General features: G+C 46.9%; 7 protein-coding genes across 7 annotated transcripts; 1 reads left to right on the top strand and 6 right to left on the bottom strand.

Annotated features, from left to right (window-relative positions):
• Positions 1-1,364: 1,364 nt before the first annotated feature.
• F5891DRAFT_978545 (uncharacterized protein) lies at positions 1,365-1,799 on the bottom strand (the record flags this gene model as incomplete). Its single annotated transcript, XM_041376799.1, has 1 exon — positions 1,365-1,799. The coding sequence occupies one exon, from the start codon at positions 1,797-1,799 to the stop codon at positions 1,365-1,367; it is 435 nt and encodes a 144-aa protein (XP_041228221.1).
• Positions 1,800-3,404: 1,605 nt separating this feature from the next.
• On the bottom strand, positions 3,405-4,310 carry F5891DRAFT_1215062 (70 kDa heat shock protein; the record flags this gene model as incomplete). The annotated part of the gene is given in 6 exon segments (XM_041369295.1): positions 3,405-3,445; positions 3,507-3,581; positions 3,733-4,024; positions 4,044-4,125; positions 4,151-4,220; positions 4,268-4,310. 6 exon segments carry the CDS (start codon positions 4,308-4,310, stop codon positions 3,405-3,407), a joined length of 603 nt encoding a protein of 200 aa, XP_041228220.1.
• Positions 4,311-4,817: 507 nt separating this feature from the next.
• Positions 4,818-6,431, bottom strand: F5891DRAFT_1186295 (uncharacterized protein; the record flags this gene model as incomplete). Its single annotated transcript, XM_041366678.1, has 5 exons — positions 4,818-5,321; positions 5,387-5,518; positions 5,579-5,839; positions 5,895-6,257; positions 6,309-6,431. 5 exons carry the CDS (start codon positions 6,429-6,431, stop codon positions 4,818-4,820), a joined length of 1,383 nt encoding a protein of 460 aa, XP_041228219.1.
• Positions 6,432-6,891: 460 nt separating this feature from the next.
• F5891DRAFT_948890 (uncharacterized protein) lies at positions 6,892-10,527 on the bottom strand (the record flags this gene model as incomplete). Its single annotated transcript, XM_041374833.1, has 11 exons — positions 6,892-7,341; positions 7,395-7,766; positions 7,824-8,018; positions 8,068-8,247; positions 8,302-8,398; positions 8,463-8,623; positions 8,675-9,127; positions 9,185-9,364; positions 9,424-9,642; positions 9,701-10,065; positions 10,380-10,527. 11 exons carry the CDS (start codon positions 10,525-10,527, stop codon positions 6,892-6,894), a joined length of 2,820 nt encoding a protein of 939 aa, XP_041228218.1.
• Positions 10,528-11,098: 571 nt separating this feature from the next.
• On the bottom strand, positions 11,099-18,074 carry F5891DRAFT_1022595 (uncharacterized protein). The gene is made up of 28 exons (XM_041361241.1): positions 17,717-18,074; positions 17,582-17,666; positions 17,375-17,532; positions 17,248-17,320; positions 17,157-17,201; positions 17,049-17,099; positions 16,956-16,990; positions 16,608-16,896; positions 16,216-16,553; positions 16,061-16,164; positions 15,976-16,000; positions 15,840-15,928; positions 15,777-15,793; positions 14,602-15,721; positions 14,326-14,552; positions 14,047-14,270; positions 13,804-13,996; positions 13,456-13,747; positions 13,151-13,407; positions 12,717-13,098; positions 12,543-12,658; positions 12,436-12,495; positions 12,228-12,380; positions 12,019-12,177; positions 11,928-11,969; positions 11,691-11,882; positions 11,601-11,637; positions 11,099-11,542 (listed from the first exon to the last, which is right to left on the bottom strand). Exons 1-28 carry the CDS (start codon positions 17,726-17,728, stop codon positions 11,383-11,385), a joined length of 4,935 nt encoding a protein of 1,644 aa, XP_041228217.1. The 5' UTR covers positions 17,729-18,074; the 3' UTR covers positions 11,099-11,382.
• A 1,022-nt stretch (positions 18,075-19,096) lies between these two features.
• Positions 19,097-20,031, top strand: F5891DRAFT_1276957 (uncharacterized protein). Its single transcript, XM_041370252.1, has 5 exons — positions 19,097-19,201; positions 19,260-19,314; positions 19,394-19,532; positions 19,588-19,834; positions 19,890-20,031. Exons 2-4 carry the CDS (start codon positions 19,268-19,270, stop codon positions 19,756-19,758), a joined length of 357 nt encoding a protein of 118 aa, XP_041228216.1. The 5' UTR covers positions 19,097-19,201; positions 19,260-19,267; the 3' UTR covers positions 19,759-19,834; positions 19,890-20,031.
• On the bottom strand, positions 20,026-22,484 carry F5891DRAFT_1022587 (NADP-dependent oxidoreductase domain-containing protein). Its single transcript, XM_041361240.1, has 12 exons — positions 22,182-22,484; positions 21,894-22,125; positions 21,798-21,838; positions 21,656-21,741; positions 21,493-21,603; positions 21,355-21,440; positions 21,247-21,299; positions 21,143-21,197; positions 21,039-21,093; positions 20,879-20,987; positions 20,488-20,820; positions 20,026-20,428 (listed from the first exon to the last, which is right to left on the bottom strand). The coding sequence occupies exons 2-12, from the start codon at positions 21,985-21,987 to the stop codon at positions 20,384-20,386; spliced, it is 1,068 nt and encodes a 355-aa protein (XP_041228215.1). The 5' UTR covers positions 21,988-22,125; positions 22,182-22,484; the 3' UTR covers positions 20,026-20,383.
• Between the last annotated feature and the right edge of the window lie 259 nt (positions 22,485-22,743).

Raw genomic sequence — 22,743 nt, 5'->3', positions numbered from 1 at the left:
CTTTCACAACTTGAACTGGTCTTCAAAGACCCAATATTGATCAACCGCATCATTTGACTGTGCTGTCATCTCGTCATGTGCACAAAGAACAAGGCGCCGCTCCACAAAATTGCACTCTGCATCATTGAACTCTGATTCAACATCTCCAACAATGTAGCGGACAAGACGTCTCTCGTATTCCTTCATCATTGGCAAAAAATGTTCCTGTCGGTACTGGACCACATCAGGCCGGTCGTGGCCATCAAAGTAAAGGCCTTTGCGGTGTGACATGTACCGAAAACCTTCCCGCTGCAACCATCGACGAGCAGTAGCAAGGGAAATTCCACGTCCAACTTTGAGGTGAATGCGGGGAAATAATTCAAGCTCCAAGTACTTTTTCAAACCACGGGGCATCTCGTCATCAACAAGAGCATGGAGATATTTCTCTGCTTCAGAAGGTATAAGTTTGTCCTTTGAAAACTGCGCAAGTTTCTCGGGATTGACTACCCATTTGTTTGAACGAACATAGGCACGAAGTTCGGCAGCGACAACGGGGTCTCCAAGCAATGAATATACTTTCGCATGGCGGCCAGCCAATGACTGAGGGAGCTCCCGCTTTGATACCCAGGCATGGGTCCAGCTGCGCAGTTGACGGCCACCCCAGATAGGTGCGAAACCATGAGTTTCAGCGGCACGTTCTGATGCATCAATTGAAGAGCGACCTCTCTTGATAATGAGGGCAAGATGGCTTTGGATGGTATGTGTTCGTTTCGCTTGCAGGCCACCCAAACCACCAATAAGCTTGGTTTTCTTCGACTTCAACAGCTTCTCAATGGCTTCCAATGCCACACGCCTATCATCTCCACACCTTTCTTTATCGATTCTCTTCTGGGCACGAGCAGGAACATCAAGCTTGCGGCGCTTAAGTGGCCGCACAACAGGCAATTTGTTGCTTATGCCATGTCCATCACCTCCAAGTCCTTTGCTGTCGTCGTCATTGTCATCATCGTCCGAGCTGGAGTCAATGACATCCTTGGGTTCGTCTGAAAGGTAGCCAGTGAAAGCGGTCGCTGCATCACATGCTAACGGAGGCTGCGCTGCTGCGGCAGCATTTGAAAGTGTTTCATCCGCACTCGGTGGTTCAATCTCGGGCACAGTGTCGTCTTTGGTTGCACACCACTGTCGCATGAATGCAACCTGTGGATTGGTTCTGATCAGGTGTGCCAGTGCATTAGATTCATTTTCCAGGCCATTAACACTCATACATACGATGTCTTCATTTTCTTTTGTTGTTCAGCTTGGTCTCGTGCTGCCTTATCCCTCCGCCGCTGAGTACGACCCGAGAGCCCATTGTATCCAAGTGATCTGTTCCGTTCTGCCTTCTTTCAAACTGCGCCTGTCTTCGGCTTGGATATCTTGTCGAACAAACTGTCCACTGATGTGCCCAGGGCTATGACCTCTTCTCGGAGCTCCCTCAAGTTTTCCTCAAGCTCGCTGCCCTCCAGCTCGCAGAGGCTATCGCACTCCGACCTTTCGCTATCAGCATTCGAGTCTGTTTCATATTCATCACCTGTATCTGACCAATAACAACTGACACCCCCAGTATAACCACACTCATACTCGGAGTCCAGCTCTATCAGGTTAACTTCCCTGCCACAGAGTTTGGACGGCTCTGATGTTTGTTCCTGCAACTCGGAATAGGTTTGTGCGGGGGTGGCTTGAAGAGTGGAGTTACTGTGCTCGGCAGTTGGAGCTGTTGGAGCTGACCATCGTGCGGCCCTAGCGTGAGCGGCTGCTACCTTCCTGTGGTTCTTGGGCATCAGAGACTGGTAAAAACGACATCTGCACGATAAATTGTCGTTGTCTACTGTAGCGCTACATGTTTCAAACTAATATCGAAGCATCCGTTGGAGTTGCACGCGTAGGGTTAGGGTTGAAATTTTTCCTCAGACCGATTTGGCCACTGTTCAAAGGTAGTGGTGGCTAAGTGACGCGCACCATAGCTCAACCTGAAATGCTTCATCCACCCAAACTCAGAAGGTGCAAGTGTGCAGTGTTGAAATCCCATGCATCAAACTGCTGTACTCGAAGCCTGAGGAGAGAGTTCAAGTTGTCACGTTGACCGGGAAGATTCAATATCAATATTCAATCCTGCTGCAACTCAAGCCTCCCTCAGACAGCCCTTCATAGACGGAGGAAGAGTCGTTCCTTTCAATAAAGGAGTGTCGATCGAGGCCTTGAACTCGAAATCCTAGGTCCAATGTGTTACGCACTCAAATAGATCTGTTATGCGGAGCCCTAAGAGGGGCGTCGTCCGCTAACGTTCGTGACGTAACCGGAAGGGTCCGGTGTAGCGACTGAGACTGGCGACGTCGAGTCGGCAGATATCAGAGACGCGCGTGTCACGTGACTTCTAAGACGGATGTCTTCAAAGTCACTGACGTTCTCAAAGTAAGGACAGTCTTGTCCGAACGATGAGTAGTCGATCGAGGTAGACTTAGGCGCGATGAGCACCTAAGAAAAAGATACTAGAGACTGAAGCTGAGGGGGCTTCAGAGGGAAGTATGTTCGAGGGAAGATTGAGTAGATTCAAGTTAGGGAATCTAGTACAGAGTGACCGACTACTTATACTAAGTGGAAAGGGTTAAGGGCAAGGCTACCGTACTGTGGGTAAGGGCAAAGGGGAAACGGAAAGGGTATAGGTACGCTGGTAGCAGAGCCTGATTAGTGATGTAAGTTCGAATGCGGAATGAGACCGAGAAACGTTGGAACGAACCAACGGTAAATGATACAATGTGCATCATGCACGAGTCAAAGGAAAGATAAGACAAGATAAGGAAAGCCACATTGGTGGCACGAGTCAGAACAAGTCATAGCCCGAAGGCACGTGCGCACGTTGGTGCGATAGGAGGGGGATGAGGGACGGGAACGGTCCCGAGGATCCGGTCAACGGATAGTCGGTAGAGAAGTACGAGCCGGAGGCATACGAGGGCAAGGACGAAGGGGAAAAATGATAGGGGGGCCATGTAGCCGATGTTACTTGTAACACAATGTGTCAGAAATTCTTAATTTAGATTTCAACCCCTTGCAACGGGTTTCAATGCCCAAATGCAGGGCGCGTCTTTAAATATGTTGCTATAATAGAGTTAGCATTGTCATGATCATTTAAATGACGGTTGCAAGCTCAGTTGCCATAGCCTGCCAATCATAGATGAGTCATTACAATCAAGACTGTGACATTGTATCACGATTTTCATGAGAGTCGCAACCATCATTGCGAAGTTGTTGCAACTCCATTCAAATAGACAGTCAATGCATGGTAATAGAAATATTGTTTTTGCAAGACAGATTTCAATTTATTCAAACTAGTGCTATTAAACAGGATTCAGATATTCAAAATTAAATACTAACGAGTCTGAATCTAACTAGTCCTGCTTGTCCTCGTCTGCGCCAAGTCTGATATGATCTTAATATCGAGACCATCATTAGTATTCTGCAAGACAAGCAATTAACAGAATAAAACATACCTGATGTACTGCCCAGACGCCCACAGCGCTGTGCAGGTCTTTCTCCTTCAGCTCTTTCTGTCGTGAGACATGGCGCTCGAGAGGGAGATGAGACATAGGGAGACAAGGAGAAGAAGCTGGAGTTCATAGAAACCAAGCATGCCGGGCGGGCCCTCAAATGACGAAAGTTGGGCTTTGCGGGTCCACTGGATCCTGGAATGGACCTGGAGTGACGCAGATGTGACACCAGTGGGGACGGTGGTGTTGCATTTGATGAGGGCGGTCATGTCACCACTGGCAGTCTCAATACCAAGCGATAGAGGAATGACATCAAGAAGTAAGAGGTCCTGGGTCTTCTCGGAGGTGTCGCCGAAAAGAATGGCAGCCTGAACGGCAGCACCGTATGCAATGGCCTCGCCAGGGTTGATGCTCTTGTTGGGTTCCTTGTCGTTGAAGAAGTCAGACACGAGTTTGACAATATGGGGGGTATACATGGAACCACCAATAAGGATGATTTCATGAACGTTAGCCTTGTCGATCTTAGGAGTCCCGGAGGACCTTCTCGACAGGCTCGAGCATGCTGCGGAACAGGTCCATGCACAGCTCCTCGAAAAGGGCACGACTGAGGGGAGCAGTCAATCTCGATGGCAATCTGGGTTGCTGACGAAAGGGTACGCTTGGCACACTTGCAAGTGGTCTGTAGACGACGGAGAGCACGAGGGTTGGAAGAGAGATCTATTATGTTGTCAGCAGCCGAATTGATGAATAAAAAAATTACTTACCCTTCTTGTGCAAGGTGGTTGATGAACGTTGCAATGATATCATTGGATTCCGAGTCTGTTTAAGTGACAACAGGGTGCAAGAAAATCAATACCTTGTCAATGAAATTTAAACATTGCGTGATAGTGTTTCAATGAATCTAAAGCGGGAGAGCAGGTTGAAGTGAGATTGCGATCAAATTGAAGTGAGGAGCATCTGATGTTAATTTGGTTGTCATGAAAAGTCAATGATGGAGCAAAGGTTTTCAAGCGACATTGGAATAGTGGGAGAGAAAAGGAGAAATGTTTAACTGAATTTGGGTACTATTTAAATTGGAGGCCGTGTCGGTATTTCAAAAATTTAAATGCGCCTGATCCCCTAGTACAATGTAAAATAGTGCTAAGAAGCAATAGAATGAGCCTAAGAGAAACATAATAAGTGCAGGAATGGAACACCGATTCGAAGGACGACAGGATAACATTGATGCAGAAACTATTTGCGAGACCGAGTTGTGCGAGAAACTGCAGCTTGCGGAGCTGCCTTCTTTCTGGACCCTCTAGTTTTTGTCCGCCCTCATGCGCTGACACTATCTCCAACATTCTGTGTGCTTTCCTCGACAACTTGTGCACCAACATCAGCAACCGGTGCATCATGTATTACAATATCAGATGATGCTTCAGGTTGGGAATGATTGAAGTCGGGCCTTGCACCAATAGCACTTGGACTTTGGGTGGCAGAAACAATGGAAGGTGGATTAGCAACCGAAAGAGCAGCAGATATTTGAGCCGAAGCATCAGATTCATGGTCCGATTCGCTGCTGTCCATATCCAGCGCCGCAAGTGCACGATTGATGGCACTCGCATGATCTTGTTCGGCTGATGGGTCAACAGAAGGTCCTTTCACAGCCTCGAAGACATAATTGTTGATGTTGGCGACGATCAAGGTGACACACCTGGTGGTCCATTTCGAAACAAGAACCTTCTTGTAGTTGTAAAACAAGGTCTTGTAATTGATGTTTGACTTCTTCCCTAGGCCCGAGCTCGAGAACTCAGTGTCTGGCGAGAGTAGAAATATCGCCTGTCGCAACAATACATGACAAATGACTGAGTCTCGAGGTGTAAATGACTGAAATGCTGACTTACAATAACTGCCGCCCATGCTATCGCTCCTGGCGTGATTTGATGAACGCTCCATTTGAGAGCATTAGTATGCGCGCCGCCGCCACTTGACCTGTGGTGGAGCGAGGTAACACCACGCAACGAAGCTTTGAGAACCTAAGTAATCATATTACATTCAGTAAGATAAAGCATCAACACAATAGTGATAAGACTTACCCGGGCTAGTAGCTCCCAGTTCCCGAACACTGTCTTCAGCGACATATCTTCCTTCAACCCTGGAAACAAGATTGGCGGGAAAGTCTTGTATGTCTGGTTTGCAGCAGACGAAACGCCAAGTAACTGTTGGATTTTGGGAATGGTGGCTCTCTCGAAGCTGGTGCTGGTGAAATACTTTGAGGGAAGGTTGAAAATATCACCAGCAACGCCACGAAGTTTCTTGATTTCGTTGGCGCGAGCATCAGGAATACATTTCAGTACCTAATATTGCTGCATTAGTGATTCAACATGGTAACTCTAATAACAAGCTACATACCATATCGCTGAAATACGAGCTTTCCATTATCTTGTGCAATGATTCGGGAAAATGATGATAAAGCTCGTGTAAGAATGCAGAGTCCTGCGTTGCCGCAGTCTTGTATCGGTCGGGGCTATCGAATGGAGTGGGAGCTTCCGGGAGTTTCTTGTTGAGAAGGTCGCTACTAGGAAACATCTCCATCATCATGCCATACTTACGGGCATAGATGGTGATAGTATCCTCATGAACGCTAAGTTCATGCTGTGTGTCCATGCGCCGTTTTCGTTTCGGCTTCTCGGCACGCAAAGTCTTATTCTCCTCCTTGATGCTCTTGTTCTCGTCTTGAAGACGCTGCATTTGAACCTGCAGTGTTTTAAGCACCTGAAACAAATCAAGTTAGAAAGTAGCGCTAACAGACGGATCATATCTTACCTCTAGAAGCTCCCCTTTAGAAGCGCTGGGGGCCGGAATAGAGATATGAGTAGGATTGCCGCCCTGGCCATCAGAGTCACTGTCTGTGTCTGAGTGCGAGTGTGACTGCATGATGTGCGACATGTTTGCCAAACAGAAGGCTTTGGAGAAGAGTTTTGTTGAATGAGGGGGCGAGAATACACAATTAGTATCACTACAACACTTTAAATGATACTGCGCTATCACCTCGTGTTTGCTCGACGTAATACTGCTTGCAGCAACTTTACATGTTCATAGATGTAACCGAAACCTTGTTATTATATCAAGACATATTGGTCAGTGATCCATCAGTTGTAAGCGTTGAAGTACCCACCACGAGTAATAAAACATGCACGAATGTACGCATATCAAGCACCGCCATCACAATGAAGGTATCGTCCCTAATCGACAACGAATCATGTAGGACGGTACCAGACCTATCTGCATCATCCCTAGTATCACATAAATCAAATAGTTAGTAGCCAAGCAGCATAGATATCATAACAACACCTAGTAGCTATGTATCAATACAAATCAGACATGTCAAAGAGATGCTACTCACCAGTCAAATGCGCACCACATGCCCTGCCTGCAGATGCATTTCCTTCACACGAAGGAACATATCTGTGTCAACTGTATCGACAACAAAGTAATCGAGGTTTTCGTCGTGCACTAGAAGTGCCCCGCGGATGATAGACCTGGTGGAGAAAAACTCTGCCTGTGCCCGCGGTTTTGCTCGAACTCTAAGAAGGTTAAGGTGCTTGTCTTTTCGAAGTCGTACACCTATGGGAGCGTCATACGGGTGGACGAGAGCAAGTGGAAATACATTGTCTCCAACTGGGCACTCGAAAAGCAAGAGCAGGCGTCCAAGGATGACCTTTTGGTTGGTCTGGATGAACATGCAATCGAAACGTGGTGCATTAAAGAACTTTGGATTGCACCGAAGGTAATCGGTATATTGTCGCCAGTCCACCATTGACTCGTAGTTGACACGCAACAGTCGACATGTCGTGATCTGTCTTGTGTGATTAGTGCGGTAAGGGCTACTACTAAATTGAACAAACTTACTGTGTGAGTTGATAAGAGATGGATTCTCTTCCCATCTGGTAGGGGTATGTTGCTTGCAGGTAGAAATACGTTTAAAAACGAGTTCAGCTTAACATGGAAGTTGGAAAACGCGATGTCATCCTTGTGGGAATTCTCAATGAGACCAAAGGTCTGCGGAGCTTCCCTCGACCCGAATTTCACATGCATAGACCCATCCAAAGGGCCAAAAACATGTCTTATGGGGTTCGTCAATACCTCGGAGTCAGGATCATCTTCATTGGCATCTTCGTCGATGTCGTTTGCTTGGCGTTGTGATATTACGTATTCATCCAAGTCAAAGATTCGACGATGGATATCATCCGCAACGAGTAGCCAGTGGTCTATACGAAGAATCTGTAATTATGATGTCCCATGAGTAGATAAATGCGAAAGTTGCCTTGTATTACTCACCTGTTCTGCGATGTTCTTGAAGTTTGTCCGGTGCTGGTACCAATCCTTCAATGGCCCATGCATTTGCTCATTTGGCTTCGTATTATAGTTCCTTGTGACCCCTTTAGCCTCTATATCGTCAAATAGATGCGTGATCATGTGGAGTTTTGGAAAATTCCAATTTTTATCATCCTCCTCTGTTGCCATGATATATTGCTACAATACTGTCAATTCATTTGCTAAAGTAGAGAGTTCTAAGACATACTTTCATGAATGCCGTTAGGGCTTGAATGGCGCTTCTGCCCTCGCTGATGGTATTCGTTGTGTGAACCTCAAAGGCAGCGTACATGTCAACCTCGAGGTAAAGGCGTACACAGCGAACTAGAAGGTACCCAAGCGGAGAGGCTTCCTCTGTTAGGATGTTGTGCGTAGCATATATTATCATCTGTAGTGAAATAATGTGTTAGCGAGATAGTTGCGCACAATAATAACTACGAACCTTTGATATATCTTCATGGACGGAGCTGTCTGCAAATGTAATACTCATTACTTGGTTCGGATGCTTCAAATTTCGCCATCGGGGAAATGCTGCAAAACTGATGACATAGTAGAAGAGGATGTCATGTTAGATATTGACATAATCGAGGGAAAGAGACGCACTTCTTATCAACTTGGGCTACTTTTGCCCTTCCGAGGCTCGTCAAGTGCTTTTGCAGCTCGACCCAGTAATGACGGGACCAAAGACCGCCATGGTTGTAGTGACACCGGTCATGCAATAGCGCTCGATGTACATCTGAATATCGGATGGCCCAGAATGAATTCTAAAAATAAGTTAATCTAAGAGCGTCGCAAATAGTAGACACAAAACTCACAGTAACATTACGAAGTCCATGTTGTTTGAGAAGCTCTTCTTGTTCTTCATGGGTGTCCATTTCCTGTGCAGCCAGTACAATATCCCGCGATGTGTCGGCGATTCGGTGGGTATATTGTTTTGACGTATCCCAAAGCTCGTCTCGAGGAATGAGACAGATAGGACATGGCCAAAGGCTCATGACCCCTCGAGTAAGTGACATAACGCACCTGTAAATTATCGTTAGGAAAAACACGATGTAGAATGATAGTACTTGCTGTTCCTCATAATCAGCTGACAAAATAAGTAGACAAAGGAAGAACCACCGATCAATGCCATCTAGGCAGGGGTACCATTGTCCTGTCCTTGATTTCGATGCCAACGAAGAGGTGATTTTCGCGAATGACTCGTGCCAGACTGCATTTTTGAAGTTGACCCAGCTTGACTTTCCAGAATGCTCTTTATCTTCTGTCACCTAATACAATACAACCCCACCATCAGCATCGACAATGAGACAAACATTGGGACATACAATTGGCAGCCATCCTACAATGTAACCACTACCTACACCTCGTCCGTTCCGAATATCAGTAGGTAGATTTGCTAAGCGCGCGACAACTGGGTATCCTTTCGCAGTACCGAATGATGATAATCTTGTTTTATCGGCGTATAGGATGAAAGCTAGTGGCTTTGCATCCTGTGGTAGTTGCGACTACAAATGCACAATGTTTCACATACATACAACAAGGATTGAAACTACAGGATACATACTTGCACATTCCAAAAGTCTTCCGCAGTGAAAGGTTCATCTACAAAGCGGACGAAGGTTTGCCCATCAAACTTCGATAAGTGTTGTGCGTCGAACTGGAAGTGAGGGAAGAGGTTAGGGTCCCGAAGTAGGTCAGTAGCGAGATCCCAAAGATCTCTGTAGTATACATCAAATTCCTGCATCTTGCCGTCGTAGGGGACTGAGATCACATCTTTCGTGAACTGCGCTTCGAGAAAGGTCAAATTCGGAGTCCATACAGCAAAGAATGAATGGAATCACCTTTGTGATCCGATGGGACGCTGCTTCCCACTTGCTGTGAATGTCTTTATGGTTCTTCAGCGTAAAACTATCCTTTCTGAGAGAACATTGATGGCAAATGTTGATGAGACGGTCTGTTTGTTCGTTGTTCAATCCGACCTCAAGAGCAAGCTCGGCTACTTCAAATTCAAGTCGAGATTGAAATGGGCGCCAAGGGTGGTTATTGGGAGTGGTGTAAGCCGAAGATGTTGCAGGACGACGATGAAAATTGTTGAAGGGATAGATTTGCGCCTTGATGCCACTATTTGGGTGATGCTCGACCTTGATGTCATCGAGCGAATAGGTGGGTGGTGCTGAAGCGTCCATAGGTTCAGGCTCAAAATGGTCTGAAAAATCGATAGCATTATTGATCATAGTTACAGTAATAGCGATCCAGAAATTGATTATCAATGAGATATGTACTAATAGACTCACCAGTCAAGCTGAAGTCCACATCAAAGTCATGTGCAATATCATGCTGGTAATCTCTCGCCTCGACTAGGGACAGATGAGTCAAAAAGACAAACATTGAAATGATAGAAAACATACTTGGTGTGTGAGCGCGACTAGGTTGAGCCGTCCGTTGTCCATCAAGCACAGATTCGTTCAGTGCTGGAATACTAATCATTAGCTTTGAAATTGGGCATACAATCAAACGCACCTTTTTCCTGCCGAATTGCATCTACAATGGCCTGATCACGGTGCCACTTGTCTGCATTTGTCTCACAAGCTTTCCGATGAGTAGTCCAACCTCGCGGCTTGATGTCCTGACCACATAAGTCGCAGAACCTTGTGCGGTTGGGGGCCATTCTTGATGATAGAACTAACACAGGATTATATACAGAGACCTGAAGGACGGAGAAACTGGAAAAAGATCACTGCTGGCGCTGATGGAATGATAATGGGAAGGGCACATCCGTGATGTAATTTGAAACTCAGTCATAAGTATTATCTTACCATTTCAACGCGTAATCAGCATTGCCTTGTCATTTCAGGCAACATTTCAATGACATCTAAATAGGGACTCATTGCAACCGTTTTCGCAAATTTCCGACACAACCAGTGAGTGAGGGTAGATTGCAAACTCATCCCGTTAGCTCAACTTGAGAGCAAATTGCATGATGTACACTTAGCTTTTTTTACCATCAGCATCGGAAGGCCTAAACATCACATTTTCAATGCTGCTCTTCGCGAGACGATCGTATTACGGCCACCTTCCCGGGCCAGCATGCCTTCCGGTCTGCTGAAACGATGCCAACTGGGCGCTGGGCCTTCCTTTCAAAGGAAAGAAACGAGCTCACGTACCTTCCATGACTGATGGTAAACACTATTTCCGAATCGAAACAACATGCATGTAACGATTGATCACAACCATTTATCAGAAACCGTCATGTGTTGTACTAACAATGTAGCATCACGTTGTATTCAGATGACAAAATTGGCATAGTTTTTCCTGATTATGACTGCAGCTCGCTACTCTTGAAAGTTTGTTAATATTAGCATACCGCTGATGTATAATGAATGATCCACATGTCTTCCCCAAAAAATGTGTCGATGGTACACAACACTTGTGGAACAAGGTCGCTGCCGTCAATGCTAATGCACAACACAACTTATAAATACACCTCTGGAGTCCCATCCGTGGCAACCAAGCCGAATATCCGCTACGAAATGTTCGTTGCGCAATTGAGATACTCGCGGACCTCTACCACGTCGTGCAAACGTGGCAGGAACTGAGCGCTTAGTGCCGAAACCAACAACTCGTGAGTTTCGTCGTGGAAAGGCGTTTTGTTGTGGGCTATCTCATGCACGACGATATAGTACCTGTTGGGGTAAGGCTGTATGAACACGTCGTGGTCGGCGATTCTCTACATCTACGTACCAGTGAATGTATGCCTGACCGGGCGTCATGTGCGAGTCTGTGACCATATCATGTAAGGGTTTTTGATAAACAGCATCAAGGTTTACTTACGTTGGGTGAAGTGTGCAAGGTTTAAGAAAATCAATCGGTTGCGGTTGAATCCCATCAAGTCACGATCCTCCGGATGCCAGAAGATATTAAATATGCCGTGTTCGTTATTACTCAGGTCCAAAACTCTGTTGAGTCCATGGACTATGTTTGCAAACTCTGTTAGTTCGCCTGGAATTGCCTCTTGTGCAGTGACTACGACTATTAGTAATGCTGACGCCAAAAAACGAGGGGACTTACTTTGTCGCCAAACGGGTATGAGACCGGCAGCACCACCCACATCTGGAGTTCGTTCATATCAAGACATGATTATTAACAACGACCCACGTACCGACGGATTCCAGAGCGGTGCTCTTCAGCTCAGTACAGTATTGAACGTCTTTCTGCTTCCTGCCTGCACCCCTGTGTTCTCTATTTCGGATCTCTTTTTGTTCTTCTGGGGTAGCTTGTCCTTTGGCACACTGTTCCATCAACTCCTTGATCGCATCGTCTGCATGAAACAAGTTTGCGAATGTATTTGAGGTATAATACGAGACATACCAATTTCGCCGACGTTAACTCTATTGGCATTCTTGGATCCCGACTGCCACCTGAAGAAATCAAGGAATCTGGACCGGAGGTGGATACTGCCACCAATATGCTGCCCTCCGCCGGACTCCTCTGAATGCTTATTGCGTGCTGCCTTTTCGCGCTCTGGAGAGTGATTGGTTAATAAGCCCGAGTAGCCGACTCGAAGTTTATCGAATACCTTCTTCCTTCTTCTTGTCCTCAAGTTTAGCGGCTTCGTGAGCTTGCTCAATCCTATCCACTGCTACAAGTGAGACAAAGACATTGCAAAAAAGTCGTGAAAATTACCATCGTAGCCTCGTTTCCTCAAGACCTCCTTGTCCGTCTCCAATATGGTCATCAAACTGAGAACATCGTGCTTCTTGTGAGTCTTGAAAAGCAGACGGCAAAGTGCGACAGCGACGCTAACGCAATCCCATCAGTGATAAATGTGTGGAGGAACTTGAATTCAAATTCACTCACTCATACATGTCAAGATGGTCCGTTTTCTTGAGCCATAGCACAACACGACCGCTCTCTTCTGTAGTAATCTCGGCGGACACATAGAATTCATTACTTTCTCTCTGACGTTCAGTAGAGATACAGTAATTAGATTCAAGTCTCTTGTCCACTTTGAGATCTTTGCATCCTTTCACGAGAAAGCGTGATTTATCATCCCACTTCCGATGCACCGAGCCTTGCTTGAGACGTTGTTCATCAAACTCATGCATAAAGATGGGTAACTTCTCCAAAATTGCCTTTCGAACTTCCTCGCAGCGAGTCCACCTATGTTGCTCGCTATCTGGTTTCACGTTGTATTTGATATGGGCGCTCAAATATCCAGATCCCACAGATTCGTAGAGCTCTGCGACTTGGTTAGCTGGGTCCACTTTCAAAGAAAGACTAGCTTAGCTTACTTTCGAGCAACTCATCTTGTGGAGCCAACCAGACAAACTCTCCAAAGATCCGTCGGTTTTCCATGTCATCAGCGAGTAGAATCTTAGATGCTGTGACGAGTTGGAATTCGTCCCTGACGACGAGAGTGGTGTTATCTGAATTCGAGGACCTTACTGTGCGATAGCCGACGAATATCGGCGCATTCTTCATCCTTTTCTTATCCTCTTCGGAGAGCCCCTCATACCCAACCGCAATTCCACGAAGCTCGACAAGATATCTGCATTGACGATGAGCATAAGGGTGATTCTGCAGAATGTTGAAGTACTTTTCAGGGTCTGCACCAGCTTTTCTAAGGAACTCCTTAGGGTCCTTTATTAGGATGTGGAGGATGTCGGAACAATCTGGCTTGGCTTTGACGCCGCAAGCTTTCAGAAACCGATTTGCACGTTCCTCAAAGTCGACGAAGGTAAACAGTCGGCGGTAAAGGTGGTCGTCTCCGTATTGACTACCACCAATGAAGCACTCTCGAGGTGGCACCAGGCGAGGTTCGACGGAACCTTCTACGACGGGAACGATAGGAATCTCGGCGATTTGCTGAAGATCTCCAGGAGAGAGGACTATAAGGAGAGGAAACCGTTTAGAGACTGAGAGTTAGCCAAGTAGCGCGTCTGACCTTGCTTTGTTGCAAGAAAGGCGAACCATTTTATCGCTGTGTTGGGATCCTTGGGCGGACTGGTCCTGAAAACATCGATCACTTGTCTTGCCGATGGCGCTTCCCGCATCCTCAGTCGGCCAACGATCTTCCTGTCGACAGAAGGGTGGACTTTCTGGAACCCCATCAACGCCCATGATGAATCAGAATAAACCTTGATGCGAGTTTCCAGTATCAGTTCCATGAAATAGCAAAAGATCTTACCTCCTCGTAAGCGCCGACACATTCATGACCATCTCGGATAGCTGGTATAAACGGCATATCGTCGTATTTCGAAGGATCATATTCTGTATCATAGAGTTCATCGAACTTGCTTGCAAGGTACCCAAAGGCAGCACGTTGAACTTTAGGGTCGGGGTCTCCAGCAATCTCAATAAGCTTCTCCAAAGGCGGGTGTCGAAGGAATCCCATATCGGTCAGAAGTTGCTCTGTAGTAGAGTCAGCTGAAAGCGAGAGAAAATATAGGGGAAGGAAACAAGGTACCATCTTCAGAATCTTTATCGATCCTGCGTGACCAATCGAGAATTGGTAGGCCCAACGGACGTATCTCCGCATGTGGAAGGTACAAGTCAGTGATGCAGTATTTCTTGCCTTTATCGCAAGGGAAAACAGCGTGTTTCCTTATTTCCTCCAGCCTCTCCATGGCGTCTGGGTCAGTGTTAAGATACCTGATCATCTCCATCGCTGACCACGTGCTCAATTTGTCCGCCCTGGAAACTGATCAACAATGTTGAATCAAGGTCTTGAAATTTAACTCACTTGGCAAACAACTCTTCAAAGTCAAGATGACGTTTGACCCCAAGCTCACCAAGTACAGTGAGAATCTGTGGATCAAACAGATTGACAGAGACAACAGGCAAGTCATGGAAGACGTCTGCTTCTGGAAAATACGCTCCACCAGGGGGCCGGAATCCCAGATTCGTTGCGATCCATGGGACGTCCTGCATGAGATCCTTTGCCTGAGTTTTTATGTCACTGGACATCATGGGCCAGATGTTCCCCAGAACCCCCAAGACACGGTTGGAATACGTAGAGTTTTTGCGAATGTCATGGGCTGCGTCTATCTGAGGGCTTATCAAATGAGTCAGCCAGTCCACAAGTGTCATTGGCTGCCACAAAAGAGATGGGGAAATGTGTTGTCGATTGAGAGGTCTGGTAAACGAGAACGGAATAGTGTCTGGGGGAAGAGCATCGTCCGACTGAAGCCAAGGGAGCCAAATATTGGAATCGACAAACTTGGTGATATTGCGAAATTCTATGACGCGCATTGAATTCCCAATTCGCGACTTGGCATTATCGGTCAGATTGGGCAGAAATATGAGAGTTCTTTCCCTCTCTTCATCGTCTTCAAGCGAACTTATGAAGTTGACCCACCACCGCAGACAACCGATCATTTCTTCTTCTTGTAAGATCCTTCGCTGTAGTTCTTTCACCACGTCCGAAAATGTGTACATCCGGACACCATACTTCTCAGGGAGAGTGTCAACCAAATTAGGTGGGTCGCCAGGTGACGTCGGAAGTTGTGTAGGCACCATTTTCATGAAGGAGGTAAAGTCAGTGTGAATCTCCCGAACGTCCTTGGTGTGATAGATACCCGAATTCGTCAAGATGGGGAAATGAACGTTGGAGGAATAGTCGAAACAGTCATAAAATGCATCTTGCAAGATTTTCGATACTTTGGCATCCGGAGTGGACGGTTGGAACGTGAAGTAGCGCATAGCATATGAGGCCTTTTCTCTTGAAGCTGCCGCCCGAGCGTCAGCAGTCGGGACAGCAACACCGTTGATTGTAGGCCAAGCATCCCAGACCTTGCGAATCTCCTGTTCATATACGAGCCTCGCAAGGAATCCACCTACATACAGGAGCTCCTGATTCCATTCTGTGTGAATTGTCAGTACACCTCAACGGGAACCGACCGGGAGGCTGGCACGAACTTGCAATGTGGCCGTTTCTAAACAATCGTGAGATAACTTTACGTGCAAAAAATGTGCACCCACGTCAGATCAATGGATCCTCGTTCGATAGTCGGAATAAACCGGCCAGACATGTGCCCACCAATACCAGTCGTTTGCGCTGTACTTTGGCCCTGCGACTCATCAGCACGTTTCATATTAACTGCAATGTAGAGCCTACGATGAAGATCCGGGACATGTATTCCCTAAAACATGATGACAACATGACGATGTGCACAGAAACAAACAAAAAACAAGTAACATACCCATCTAGTTGTGGAAATAGACCCTGCGGTCCTCTGAATATGCTTCCCAAGTCCGGATCCCTCTTCTCCTCTGCCGTTCTTGCATCCTGCTCCTCTTTGGAGAACTGTATTTATGATGAGTACAAAGTACAGAACAAGGTTGCTGGAAGGCTCACGTAGACCATCTCAAAATCAAAGTGGGAAGGAGGATCCTTCTTCGTCATTGCTCGTAAGCCCTTATGAAGGTCCTTGTTAGGAGTAGTCATAACTTCAGCTGAATATACCGCGTATTTGGCACGATGGGTCACCCAGGGCGGGTGATCATAAGTCGACGCTCGAGATACAGCTTTAGTGACTTTGGCGACTTTTGGGACTTCGCGCTTTGAGCCATCCCAAAAACCTTTGCGTTTCACAGGATCCTTTGATAGATTTTCATTGCCAGGGCGATGCGTAGATATCATCTTCGTTCCAGCGGCGCGTGCCCATTCCGCGAGTTCAACAGAAATTTCTTGGGCTGTCAGGGCAAATCAGTATGCTTCACGTGCCGAGAATATGACGTGCAACCCACTAACTACTGAAAGTCCCTTGATATGCATCGTGTCCTCCTTGCTCCTCGGTATCATATCTTTGGGAACACGAATGGAGCTGGGTACTTGTCTGGACTTGGCGATCTTCATGAAGATTTTGTCGTTGAAAGAAACATGGGCATTTTCCACACATGACATGAATGTCATAGTAGCTGCCAAGAACCTGGCCAAGTCGAATGGCTTCGGGACGGGAACTTGCATATCTTCCTTCAGCTGCATCTCGATGGAAGTCCACTCGCTCTGGGGACAAGTATCGTCCAACGTATATAGCTGGAGAGATATATGAGTATTGCGAGCTTTTACCGAGCTTATGGCGCTTCCGAGTATACCTGATCGCCTTGAAAGAATATCGACAGGCTTTTACCTATCAGGTGTTCCGATTGGCATGGTGGATCTAGTCAAGGAAAGAGTTTGGCGCTTACCTCCAGAGAAGACCTGCGGGCTATCGGTGATACCGAAGACGCTGTAGAACCCTATAGAGGATAACTTCATGAGAAGGCCAATTGACGGCGATACATAACTCTACGAACCAACTCCAAATGCCCCGATCTTCTGTTCGTCCGGGTTGCCATCCGCTGGGTAAAAGTCAGCGTGAATCATTTGGGAATTGAACCATCATACCAATCTTCGTCAGTCGTCCCCAGTCCTTGTCTTCGAAATAATCACCATTGTTGCGAACAACCCATTTGTACAACTGTTAGGATGCTGAGCATTAGTAATTCCGAGGGCAGCACCACCCCGAGCTCACCTTCGTTGTGAGCAAGTCCGGGAAATCGGTTGTGCCATTGATTCCATTTGTCTTGCCGTTCGCTCCCGCAGTATGTGTAGCGTAGTCCTTCGTCTGAAACTCTATTAGGACCTTCTTGGCTCTAGCGTCGTCTGCATTCTGTAATAGTTCTCGGAACACTGAGCACATTTAGTCAACCGCGCTACCCAGAATAGTGGCTTGACGGACCTGTAAACTCTTCGGGATATCGAGCGAGCACTTTATCGACCAGCGCACGCTGGTTTACTTCTACTCTCTTCGGCGTTCTAGTTGTCTGTACACCTCTTAGTGCGAGCGCCTAATTTGGAACCATTTGGAACCAACCTTGCTCGCCATATGTTACGCCAGTGGCCTAGGTTGCTTTGCTGGTGTCCTGTCGTTGAAAGGGTATACAGACAGGAAAGATGCTGTGGTATTTAAAGCTGTGGTATTTGCTGTGAAAGCAGGCAGGTCTCTGCTGGCATGTCAAGAATAACGTTTGATTAAAGGATTCCGGAACCCACAGCCGCATCGACATGCAGCAGGACTTAGACGCCCAACAACATTTCCTTCAGAACCTGTAGCAACCGCGTAATGGAAGTCGGGCTGCCGACCTTTCAAATTGTATCCAGCAAAAATGAGAAGCAGCATTGTCACAAGTTGACAATCCCAACTTGGTTGTCAAGTTGGTACCAGGCAGACTAGTAAACGTTCCTTCAATTTATTCTATCATGCCTCTACTGCAGAGCCTCATCAACTGATAATTGACAATTTGATTCGTCAGAATTCTCCGATATCATATATGATTAAGAGCTATCAACAAAATTTGAGCACAAGATTCTTTGGCGATAGGACGTTTTTTGTCCAAGTCTGGAGCCTCAGGCCTCGAGCTCAAGACCTCATTGACATGATTCGCTGGAGTGACAATTCTATGCACTGGAATGGGATCCAAGGGAGAGGGCACTTTCCCAAGAAATAGAGCCCATCGGAGTCATACCCAGTAGGCTCCAGCTTTCGAAACTGCGCCAGGTCCCTCAACGTGTTGTCTCTTCATTGCCCGGTCACCCTGGAGATCCCGACTCGAATCATTTCCTTGCTTTTCAGAATGGGATCGCGTATAATGACCAACGTCGGGCCCAGTCAGACTTCACTGCCAATGCACGTGCACTCGACGTATGACCCGTTGGACGCCGACATTGAGAGTACTCTGCCTGTGCAAACGCCCTGGGTGAGAATCGAATCTCGTGAGCGACCTCTGGAAACAATACTTCGCGACCTCATCCCTATTCCTGCATGTCAGTCATGAGATACAACCATAAAAATTGAATGTAGGTCTAAACAGTCCGCCAATCGACCACCTCGCTCATATTAGTGAATTCACAGACGAAGTTCTCCGAGGGAGTGTCTTGTTCTTGTATACTTGTCTCACGCCGAACTTTAGGCTTGTGTACAACGCTCTGTTCTCTCGGCTGGAAAACTTTCACCCACCCGGGACGCTCTATACTTTTATAACGCCGAACAGGTGGGCACATTCTCGTGTTGATGAACATTGCATTCAGAATCTTGCAGCCCAATTTGTCAAAGAGCCTCTCATTCTTGAAGTGACGGAAGTTATCGTGCATGCGATGTGGATGCTGAATTTTGATCACTTAGTCAATCCCTAGACACTATCACGTCTGATACTTCGCTTGCACCCTTTGATCGCGACGACCTGAGTGAAATGCTGGAGATTACTAGTGTCTTGAAGGTTCTTATTATTCTTTCATTAATCACCCTCCAAAGCTGATCGGTCTTGTTGAAATTCACCCTCACTGGATGTGTGTACTGGGTGTGCGTCCTCTGGTTTAATGTTTGAAACAGTACTGATCAACAATACGATTGGTCTTAGCCCGATTCATGCTCACGATTTGCAGGTCTTTCATACATTCACTCAACTTCTGTGGGTAAGTCAGAGCTCGTTTGGATGCTGACCAAACTATCTACCTAGAGGCCGGTGCCTGATACCCATCCTCCTTGCCATAGGTCTCCCCTTCTTTTCGGTGCACCATACATCCACGCCCAAGGCTTGAATGGCATATGCGTGGACCAGCCCGTAAACCACACCTTACGGAAGCAGTTCATTTACGAACTCAACTCGGAATGGGAGGCCTTCACCCTATACGTACGTTACCTCTTTTATCTACCACATGTTTGATGATTCCATGATTCTGTTGCAGTCCACAGTGATCTCAAATGCCATTATCGTTTTCCTCGATGACCCTAACGTCAATCCTGTCGTCCGAATATCCAGCTATCTACCCACTATCAACATTGTCAATGCGATCATTCTAGGCTTGCTTCTCATGTGTCATAATCGCACGCACTCTGCAGAGGATGCCGTAAGCTAACTCATGTTGGTTGGAGCATCGATCTGGTTTAGGTTGTTTCTAATCTTTATGACCTGAACATGTTCCTCCTGAGGGTGTACGTCTACTCAACCAATTACTTGCTCACCTACCTAATGTCGTCCCTGTACCAGCATCATCTTCCCTGTTCTTGTTTTTGCCTTCCTGGTATTGTATTGTTTAACGCGTGTTCTGGTCGGCTGTGCAGTTGGCATGGTAACGTGATGTGGGCGGTGTGGGATACGCATCTGGAGGCTGTATCCGATCGGACAAAGAATCAAGAGGAACTTCCAGTATTGGGCGATGCACAACCGCCTCTTTGGCAAAATTCTGCGCCACCTTCTTTAGAAGAAAGTGCATTGATGCCAACTGGACAATCATTCTGAAGCGGCAGGTGCAGACTCTAATTAACTGAATCACCCTGGAATACAGAGTGTTTGGGCCTCGATTCTCGTTACATCGCAGTTTCCCAACAACCAGTCCTCAATACTCAATCTTCTCTCAGAAGTTGTTGATGTGTATACGTCCTGGAATGTCATAAAGTCCTAGGTGTACTCATCTATTATACGGCTTCATGGTCTGGCTGTCAATCCTTCGTACCATAAAATCCGACAGAAAACCATCGACTTCATAGACGACCATAGGCATCAAGTGGTGGCCTGCCAAAGGTAGGCTGGCAGGGCAGTAACGATCAGCAATTTAATTCAATCAAATTCCAACACCATCACTCACAGTTGATGCAGGTTTATTCTGAAGGATTGCCTCAATTTTGTCTAGGATCTCAGGCGTCAGCTTGGGAATGACGTCCAGTGCCTTCAAGTTATCGACCACCTGCTCAGGCTTGGAGGCGCCGAGGATGACGGTGCTCGTATTCGGATTCTTTGCAATCCATGCCAACGCCAAGTGTGTGACGCTACATCCTAACTCCGTCTCAGCGAGCTTGGAGAGCGCTTGGACTTTGCTGATCTTGGAGAGACCCTCCTCCTCGTTGAGGCTCTTCATAGTGTCCTTGAAGAAATCGGAGTGGGCAGCGAACCGCGAATCAGCCGGGATACCACTGTTGTACTGAAGATCGCGAATCATCAGCGTCTGATCTGCAGGCTATCTTTGGAACGTCGTTTACCTTCCCGGTGAGGAGGCCGCTAGCCAATGCAGACCAAACGGTGGTCCCGATGGAATATTTCTTGTAGATAGGTGCGTATTCCTTTTCGGGGCGTTCACGGTGAAACATGCTAGATACCCATCAGTAAACTGGATTGAGCACAATATCTTTGTCGACTCACTGGTGCTGGCACTGCTCAGCAATGGGAGGGATCAGGTTGAGCTTCTCAGCGACGTCTGGACAGCACATTAAATTTGGGACATTCAAGAAGCAGATAAAACGCACGATGAGCCTCCTCAATGTCCCTTGCAGACCATTCTGACGTGGCCCAGTAGAATGCCTACAAATATCTTGAGCAGGACTAAAAAGACTCGAGACTCGAGACTCACCCAGCCCTTCTCAATGACATAGTTGAAAGCGCGGACAATCTCCTCCATGGGTGCTGCAAGCAATGATGTCTTCAATGTCTATGGTTGTGTTCACAACTTGACACATACTTGTATAATCAGGTCGGTGTGCGAAGAGGACATCGACATAGTCGAGGCCAAGGCGGTTCAGTGACTCTTGGGTACCCTCAATAATGCTAGGCCGACGATAAGTTCACGTGACCTGATTCAAGTTTTATTGACACGCACTGTTTTCTGGAAAGACCAGTGTCGTTCGGACCGGTACGGGTACCAAAGAACAATTTTGTGGTGATGACCAGATCGGAGCGACGGTAGCCAAGTTCTTTGATGACGCGACCCCTGTGTAGAGACCAGGTTAGACTCATCCGACGAGGATTCCCTTAGCACGCACATTTCAACTTCGGAGTGACCCTTTGCGTAGCCCTCAGCGGTGTCAAACATGTTGATACCATGCTCGAAGGCAACTTTGACGATTTCCTGATTGTGAAATCGAGTTGAGGCTCCCCGTTCACTCAATATTTAGGCTCCCTTACCTTGACAGGGTCACCAACAACGGTTCCTCCCAGCGTCAGCCCTACGACATATTCTCAGCACCATAGCAATACTGTCCTAATTAGAAAGCTACTCACATCCACCAAGTGAGAATACCGGGACCCGTAGGCCGCTGGGGCCCAGACGGCGGAAGGGCATGTTCTTGGGGTCGAACTCTGTTTTGATGGACATGGTTGATACAGTGTGGTGTGCAGTAAGGTGACTATTGCATGGGACTTTACAATGGCTTCAACTCATGTTATATATGTATGTGAACATAGCACATGTCTAAGCGACACTGTCTCCGGTTCGTGTCAAAACGCAATGACACTATTGATAGGGGTGTCATTCACAGATGCGGCAATGACATAAATGGGTACGCGTACAGTCCAAATTATTTATGTAGCATCGTTCGTTCATAGTTGTAATTGATTCAGGATGCCAGCAGAGACCCGGCGCAACACCAAATAGTGTGTAGTACGTACGTCTGTGTGGAGAGCACATCAACGAGTTGTTTCGGAGCGCACCGGCTCGGCCTCGTTTGTCAGCCAGCCGACATGCTCCCTGCCGGAGAGCGTCTTAGATGGGAACGTATTTGGATTCAAGTCCTCCGTTAATGTCCACATGGACGCCCAGGCGCAAGCTAGAAAAAAACGGATCATTAGCTGTTCGTACTAATTTTCTCTCCCAGGACACCTCACCAGTTTCCGTTGTTTGTAGGTGAATATTGTATAAATATAGAAATTCTAGATAGCACCTAATTAAGGATTTTCCGATAAACGCCAAGGCCCAACACGCTGTAAGTACGAAGCGAAGGTTTCCGACCTGAGTATATTCCAAATGTTGGTAGATGTGAGTTCTTACTCATGCATCATACTTACCTTCATGTGCTATCGTAAACCTTACTCTCGGATCCAGAGCACAAGACATCTGTCCAACAACGGGGTT

Source organism: Suillus fuscotomentosus, assembly GCF_016647785.1.
Source record: "Suillus fuscotomentosus strain FC203 chromosome Unknown F5891scaffold_16, whole genome shotgun sequence".
NCBI lineage: Eukaryota > Fungi > Basidiomycota > Agaricomycetes > Boletales > Suillaceae > Suillus > Suillus fuscotomentosus.
Note: the sequence above shows the minus strand (reverse complement) of the source record. Positions and strands in the feature narration are given on the sequence as shown.